At 46.4% G+C, this 8,560-nt stretch overlaps 1 protein-coding gene across 1 annotated transcript in view; it reads right to left on the bottom strand.

The window, feature by feature from the left end:
• Window positions 1–8,560, bottom strand: part of Dync1li1 (dynein cytoplasmic 1 light intermediate chain 1) — a 36,726-nt gene continuing 28,166 nt past the window's right edge. The window contains exons 7-13 of the mRNA XM_021171631.2: window positions 8,126–8,261; window positions 7,617–7,728; window positions 5,550–5,609; window positions 3,829–3,873; window positions 3,063–3,183; window positions 1,561–1,713; window positions 1–154 (exon numbers count right to left, since the gene is read on the bottom strand). Coding sequence (XP_021027290.1) covers window positions 42–154; window positions 1,561–1,713; window positions 3,063–3,183; window positions 3,829–3,873; window positions 5,550–5,609; window positions 7,617–7,728; window positions 8,126–8,261 — 740 coding nt within the window. The 3' untranslated portion in view covers window positions 1–41. The remainder of the gene's footprint in view (window positions 155–1,560; window positions 1,714–3,062; window positions 3,184–3,828; window positions 3,874–5,549; window positions 5,610–7,616; window positions 7,729–8,125; window positions 8,262–8,560) is intronic.

Below are 8,560 nucleotides of genomic sequence, written 5' to 3'. Positions count from 1 at the left end.
CATTACCCAGAAGAATGAACAAATGGCTTTGTTTGGTATCTTCAGGAGGCTTCCCCTTCCGTAGGAGATGTAGGTGTTGTAGGAGAAACAGAAGCAGGTTTCCGTGTGATTCTGTCTAGCTCTGCGTGAACATCTGAAAGCACAGGTTTCTGGCCTACAGTGCATTTCAAGAAGAAAGAACAAAAGTTAGATAGTCCTCTCCAGAGCCCTGGCCAACGCTCTCACTGACTGTACACTCCTACTGGGCTGCCCATGGTGGATAAGGCAGAGGACTGCTGACCTCAAGGTAGAGTAGGCTACCATGCAGAGTGGCCCACGCCCATAATCCCCGGCCCCCAGGAGGCAGAGAGAGGTGGACTGACATTAAGATCACAGCTAACCGTGGCTTCATCCAGAGTTTAAGGCCCTATCTCAAAAACAAAACAAAAGAAACAATAAAACCCAACAACAACAACAAAAAAAACCTTATGCACCTACTAAATCATATACACATCCTTAAAAATACAGGTCCTTGGACGCTGGAAAGATGCATCTGTTAAGAGCACCGACTGCTCTTCCACAGGTCCTGAGTTCAATCCCCAGCAACCACATGGTGGCTCACAATGATCTGTAATGCAATCTGATGCCTTCTTCTGGTGTGTCCAAAGACAGCTACAGTGTACTCACATACATAAAATAAATAAATCTTTAAAAATAAAAACCAGGTCCTTGTTTTGAACTGAGGGCAGTGCAGGGTACCTATTACTGAACCTCATATGTGGGTTTTGTTTCTATTTTAGGGCATATGGCAGTGAGCAATCAACAGCAAACAGCAGACTTGGGGACCTGGAGGGGGAGGTGAGAAGGACAGGAGACCCAGAGCCCTCCTAACCTGACAAGGAGCAACATGGCCCAACGCCCTGAAACTCTGGCCATTCTCCAATCTTTAAATATAGGGGCTAGTGTGACAGCTCAGCAGGCAAAGGCACTCGCCACCAGGTCTGATGACCTGAATTTGATCCCTGAGACCCACACAGAAGAAGAAAAAAACTGAAATCAAACTATTGTCTTCTGACCTCCCCACACAAATTTAATATAGAATATGACCCAGGAACTCTAACCTTAAATATTACCCTAACTAATTAAAAAAAAAAAAAAAGATATAAGGTAGGCAGTGGTACATGCCCATGAGTTCAAAGCTAGCCTGGAATACAGAGCTAGGTCCACAACAGTCAGGGCAGCACAGAGAGAAATCAAAAAAGAAAAAAAAAGTCTCTCTCTCTCTCTCACACACACACACACACACACACACCCCACAGAAAAGCCGAGTGAAATGTGGCTTATCCACACACTGGTGTGTTACTGAGCCATGTACAGCCTGAAGGCACATGAAGGAGCCTCCGAAACAGAAAACAAGACACACACACGAATGCCCAGCCTGGCAGCCCCAGACAGTGGCAGATTAGTGGGCCGGAGATTGGATGGCGTGCAAAGTCTGACTTCTGAGTCTAAAGCACGTGTGACTCCACCACACTCGGTGAGGCTACATGCAGACAGCACGCCCAGCTCAGGCAGTTCTACCTGACTTTTTGGCGGATGGTGGCAAACTGGGGCTTGCACCCGTAGCCCCTCCTCCAGGACTGCCGCCGACCCCGGGGCCTCCAGGAGAGCCAGTCTTCTTACTCAACAGACTGTTGAAGAAATTCGCCAGGACCCCTTCGCTGGTTGCTCCAGCTACAAAACAAACAAACAAAGCCTTTTGGAACATTTTTCCATAAGTTATTGTAAGCTACTCACACTTTCATCAACTCCTACACAAAGCATTCACAAAGACGGTTTTCTATTCTCTTTATCAGTGTCGTATATGTATATGACGTGTGTGAGTGTGCGGTGGGAGTGCGGTGGCACCACCCTGCACGTGTGGAGGCCAGCAGACACTCCGTGGTCTTGGTTCTCTTCCCACCTGTGTCTGGGACTGCACTCAGGCTGCTGAGCTCCTGCAATAAGCACTTTACTCCAAAAGCCATCTCATCAGTTCCACAGTGGGAGTTTAAAGGGACAAAAGTTTGTTTTTTTTTTTTTGGTTTTTCGAGACAGGGTTTNTCTGTGTAGCCCTGGCTGTCCTGGCACTCACTTTGTAGACCAGGCTGGCCTCGAACTCAGAAATCCGCCTGCCTCTGCCTCCCNAGTGCTGGGATTAAAGGCGTGCGCCACCACGCCCGGCCAAAAGTATTTTTTATCTTATTTACGCTAGTGTGTGTGTGTGTGTGTGTGTGTGTGTGTGTGTGTGTGTACACCACATATGTGTAGGAGCCTGCAGAGATCAAAATGCCTCAGATGCCCTGGAAATGGAGTTAGAGATGGTTGAGCAGCCAGTGTGCCTTTTTGTTTTTGGAAATTTCTTTATGCTTATGTGCACTTTGCTCTGCTTGCATGTCAGTGTGAGGGTGGCAGGTCCTCTCCAACGGAGTTACAGACAGCTGTGAGCTGCCATGTGGGCACTGGGAACTGGACTAGGATTCTGTGGAAAAGTAGCCATTATTCTCACGCCATCTCAGCAGTCATGGACCAAAAGTATTTTACATCAGATGCTAATCTACCTCTCCCCTTTCAAAGAGCTTCATAGTATTCCTTTTACATTTATTCTCTCTCTTACTTTCTCTCTCTCTCTCTCTCTCTCTCTCTCTCTCTCTCTCTCTCTCTCTCTCTGTGTATGTGTGTGTGTGTGTGTAGGTTAAAGGACAACCTACAGGAATGGTTCTCTCCTTCTACCATGGTCTAGGGATTGACCTCAGGTTGTCAGCTTGATGGCAAGTACCTTTCCCAGCTAAACCATTCACTAACCTACACTGACTACCACAATGACTTTCCCCAGTGGTTCCCACAGGAGATGCTGAGAGCTCTCGGCATGAGCTGCAGTGTAGTGAGAAGATGCTGTGCTGTTTACGGCCTGATTGTGAGCTCCCATCTATAAAACAAAGCTTACAGAGTATGAGCAGAAAAGGAAACCATTTAAATGGATTCCAGACGAGTGTGTTCATTATAATACACAGCCCCAATTTCCCCAAAGGAAAGAGCTCTACCTTTCATGTTTGGATCAATTTTTTTGGATCCAGCAGGGATGGGGGACACACTGGCAACATTGGATGACACAGATCTGTTTGGTGTTCGAGGGGAGCCTCCAGGGACTCTTGGTGATGCATCCTAGGTAAAAATGGGAAAAGCAAACATACTACACCTTAAAACCTTCATAGCATTCAAATACTTTGACACCACCCCCCCACCCCAAAATTGGCTTTCCACCACCACTCAACTCACTGACGAGTGCTGATACTCCTGCCCTCACACTAGAGAACACACAGGCCCAGCCCACTCAGACACCAGTTACTGCACTGGTGGGAAAGCAGTGGCACACTGGGTGATGAGGGGAGCTCTGGGCACAAGCTGGGGAGTCAGAGCTGGTCCGGCTGTCCGAATTCAGGAGGTCATGCCCTCCCAAGTCCTCATGACCCAGCGACAGGATGGCACTACTATGCAACAGCAATCTTTCTAAGACCGTCCTGAGGGTTTGTGAAAGTACACACACATACATTCGGCTTATGCAGTAACTGCTATAAACACTGAGGAGGAGAGCTTTACATGATTTCAATGTTCTAAAAAGGAGGACGGATTCTCTCAAACATCTCACAATTCCAGAAGATCAACTGAAGGAAGTTTATACTGAAGCATGCCTCTGTGTGTGTGTGTGTGTGTGTGTATGCGCGCGTGTGCATGTGTGTAATTAAGAGAAGAACTACAACAGCATATATTGAACATTAATAGTTTTGTCAACATCTATATAATACTGACCACAGGCCTTCCAGCTGCAGTTGGAGGTTGCTTTGCTAAAAGAGACTGGGGGAAAAAAAATTATAGTTTAGACATTCATAGTCTGCATTACTGTCTTTTTAAAGAAAATATATACAGCTTAACATTTTTTTTTTCGCCAGGCATGGTGGCGCACGCCTTTAATCCCAGCACTCGGGAGGCAGAGGCAGGTGGATTTCTTGAGTTCGAAGCCAGCCTGGTTTACAAAGTGAGTTCCAGGACAGCCAGAGCTATACAGAGAAACCCTGCCTCTAAAAAACAAAAACAAAACAAAACATTTTTTTTTTTTCCAAGACAGCAGTCAGGAGCACTGCTTGCTCTTCCAGAGGACCTGGGTTCGATTCCCAGCACCCACATGGTAGGTACTCCACAACCATCCAAACTCCAGTTCTAGGAGATCTTACAGTCCTCTTCTGACCCCCTTGGGTACCAGGCATACATGTATTCAGGCGAACATTCTTTTTTTCTTTTTTTACTTTTTTGTTTTTGTTTTTTCGAGACAGGGTTTCTCTGTGTAGCCCTGGCTGTCCTGGAACTCACTTTGTAGAACAGGCTGACCTGGAACTCAGAAATCCACCTGACTCTACCTCCCAACTGCTGGGATTAAAGGCGTGCGCCACCACTGCCTGGCACAGGTGAACATTCATACACATAAAATAAAATGAATCTAAAAAAAATTGAAATGAGTACTTAATTTTAAAATTGAATTAATACTATTCTCTGTATAGCCCTGATTGTCCTGAACCTCACTCTGTAGACCAGGCTGATCTTGAATTGAAGAGACCCGTCCGCCCGCCTCTGCCTCTCAAGTATTCAGATTTAAGGCACACACCACCAGTACCCAACCACAGCTTAACTTTTACATATGTATCAGCTTAAAAAGTCTCCCTGGGGACGAGATGGCTCAGTGGGTAAGAGCACTGACTGTTCTTCTAGAGGTTCTGACTCCCAGCAATCACACTGTGGCTCACAACCATCTGTAATGGTATCTGATTGCCCTGTTCTAGTGTGTCTGATAGCTACAGTGTACTCATATAAATAAAATAAATAAGTAAATCTTTAAAAAAGTGGAAAACACAACAACAGAGGGCACTTGAATACTATATAATTTAAAAAAAGTCACCATGGACCAAGCATGGTTCTGAACACTTTCAACTCCAGGTAGATCCCTGTGAGTTCCAGGCCAGCCGGGGCTACACAGTGAGACTTCGTGTCAACAAAGTAAATAAATTAGGGACTGGAGAGAAGGCTCAGCAGTTAGGAGCACTGCTTGCTCCTCCAGAGGACCTGTGTTCAATCCCCAGCACCCACACAGAGCTCACAGTCATCCAAACTCAGTTCTGGGAGAACCTACAGCTCCCTTCTGACCATTCTGGGCACCAGGCACACACATGGTTAAACATTCATACACATAAACTAAATCTAAAATATAACTGATTCAATTGTTTAACAATTAAAAGCCACCTGTGGCATGATGGTTAAAGGGGTAGAGACCTTTGTCATCTCTCCTGGTGGCCTGAGGACAATACAGGAGCTATGGCTTACATGCACATTTCACTCTCACCTCAAACACACCAAACAGATGCATATGTAATAAAATGTAAGTATAGGATAGTTATGTAAGTATCATAGGGCTTGAAGGCAAATGAAAGCATCTTTGCACACTGAATTCCACTAAGACTACCTGTAATGTAGCGTCCTACCTGTAGCTTCATCAGAAACACTTGGTCATCTTCTGCCATGATCTCCTTCTCATGCACAAACTGAAAGGAGTGAGATGGATGCCATGAGTGCACTGAACACAATTCTAACACCCCCAATCCCTGAAGGTATGGCTTACACTAACGAAGGACAGTTCAAGAACTAGAACTTCACCGCTACAGACGTAAGCGATACCCTAGTGTGGCTGCGTGGTTTTAGTAGCTTTACGTTTTGAAAGCTACTCATGATCACTCTATTGAACACTCAACCCTAGAGCCACAGGACTTTCAGCCACACCTATTTGATTTGGTATCCAGCAATGGAGTGTTCTAAATGAGTTAGGAATATCTCAGTGGGTGAATGCCACGTGTCCCTGGTTCCCCTGAAATAAAAACAAAATGCTCTTCTACCAGCTTCGTAAGAAGAAACGGCAAGCACCACACAGATGAGCGGTTCACTTCCCCTAGAGGGGCTGTGAGCCTCTCAAAGGTTAAGTCACTTTACATCCATCCTCTGTTCCAATTCCACAAACAGTGCCCATCTCACTGCAGCCTAGAGAAAGCCCCCAGGGTCTTAACTCAGCCCCTCACCTCCCTGCCAGCCCCCCTCTCAGCTCTTGTCAGCGTCTGTCTTCTATGGACGCTCCTTCACTGGAGCTACGGGGGGGGGGGGGGAAGCTGCCCTGCTGCCCTAGGGCCCTGTCTTCTTAGTCCGCCTCCACATCCTGCTTATTTCCACAGCTGAAAATTCACTACCACTTGATGGATGACCTATGTATTAGAGCTTGTGTTATTGTTTTAAGATAGGATCTCACTCTGTAGTCCAGGCTGGCTTGGAACTCATTATGTCTGACCTCAAACATGTGGCGAGCCTCCCAGCTGTGCTTCGGAAGGGCTGGGGTCATAGGTGCGTACCAGCAGGCCCAGCTATGGGTCAGCTTATTACTGTACGCACAGCCTCCTCCTTCCTAGCTGGCACTTTGTACCTGAACAAAGTACTAAGTGCAATGAATGAAAGAAAAGGGCACCATAAAGCTTAATCTGGCTGGGAAGAGTGGGGACCGGAGATGGCTCAGCTGTTAAGAATGTGCATGGATCTTGCAAAGGACCTGAGTATGGTTTCCAACACCAGCATTGTGGAGCTCACAACTCCCTGTAACTCAGCTCCAGAGGATCCAGTGCCCTCTCCTGAGCTCTGTGGGCCACTGTGCTCCTGTGTACATACACAACACCAACACACAAGCCTACACAAGTAAAAGGGGAGGGCAACATTTTTGTATGGTTTCCTCTTTTTGAAGTATGTTTTTCTTTTACTAGCTATCTAAACAAAACTAGCATGCTGACTGAGTTGTCACTGAGCTAGCTTTCCTCGCCACCAACAACCCACACCCAGAAGACAGACGCCTACAGTACAAACACTTCAGTTCAACAAGGCTCACCATATCTACTACATCAGGATTATTCTTTCTGAAAATGCTGGCCTAAGTCTCTGAGAAGGATTACACGTAAATACTCACGTCACTTTCAGAAACAGCTGTATCTGCATTTATCTACTGAACATCATGTATATACAGCTTAATACAAAGTCATGATACACACATAAGAACCTTATTTAACAGTCATAAAACCTTAGTCAAGACTAAAGCGAAATGAGAATGCTTTAGATGGCTACGAGCCAACACAGGTGACCAGCGACTACGGTCAAGATCCACAATAAGGCTCAATGTGAGAGGAGAAAACTCTCGTGGTGATGCTTCCTTGCTCGGGGAAAAGCTGGAGTCTCTCAAGTCCACAGCTTCCATCCTCTCTAACTGCTCAGGATCTCCATGCTCACTCATGCCACACTGTGGTTTCCAAAGTGTGTTAGAAATGGAGTCAGTGCTAGTGTCTGCAAAGATGGATGTGCAAGGCCCAAGGCTGGTGACTGATGTTTGCTGGGACAGGTGTGTGTGTGAGCCACTGAGCAACTCTTCCGACAGCAATGAGAACATCTTGTCCCTGTGCCCTTAACATCACAGACTGCCCTCCTCTTACCTTAAGTCTAGATATTAAGGCCATTTTAAGACTTACCTTTCGGACAGGAGGTTTGGTTATGATGTCTTCAAAATTATCTTCTACTTTCAAAGTCTGAAAATTTTCATGTAATATTCCTATTTTCTTATCATTATCCCACCCTGCTGGACTGGAGAGAAATGCACATAAAACTATCAGACATTTCCAGCATCACTTTTTCATTTAACCCATAGATCGTTGTTTTGGGAGCTGAGGGAGCAGAGCACTAGGTACAGCGCTTACGGCTTCGTGCATGCTGTGGCTCTGTGCATGCTGTGGCTTCGTGCATGCTGTGGCTCTGTGCATGCTGTGGGGTGTCCTACCACTGAGCCACAGCCCCAGAGAGCAGCATGTTAGCTGGGGAAGCTCTCTACCAGCCCCCCTCCCAAAAGAATGTAAAACCAAGCCCACATTCCATATTGGGTCATAATTTACCGTAACGTGACCCAGGTGTCCAGTGCCATCTCAAGGGTGAAGGCAGACACTGAGCAATAGTGCAGGATGAACTGCACTTTGAGCACACTCACATAAACACTGCGTCCTTCTCCACCACCACCGCAGGGATCTTGTACGGGAACCCGTACAGCTTCTGGACGATGTATTTATAAACTAAGTCTATGTTCTTGTTTTCTTTTACTGAAGTGTAAATCAGCGCTGCGCCATCTAACCATCTCATTAAGGAAAACAGTATGAAACTCATAAAGGCACCAGAGCCCACATTTTCAGCGTGACATGTGTGTGTGTGTGTATGCACGGTGCTTAGGAGGAAGCGTCCAGGGTGTGTGATGTGATGACACAGTTAGCCAGAAGTTCTGAATTGCCCAGCACTCAGCAGGGAGAAGCAGGAGGATCACAAGTTCAACATCAACTTCAGCTAGACAAAGTGTGAGGCTAGGCTGTGGTACATGTGATCCTGTCTCCAAAAAAGACTCTCAGCCAGGCAGGGGTGGCGCACGCCTTTA

This window comes from Mus caroli, chromosome 9 (genome assembly GCF_900094665.2).
Source record: "Mus caroli chromosome 9, CAROLI_EIJ_v1.1, whole genome shotgun sequence".
Classification (NCBI taxonomy): Eukaryota; Metazoa; Chordata; class Mammalia; order Rodentia; family Muridae; genus Mus; species Mus caroli.
This window is presented reverse-complemented; position numbering and strand designations above follow the sequence as displayed.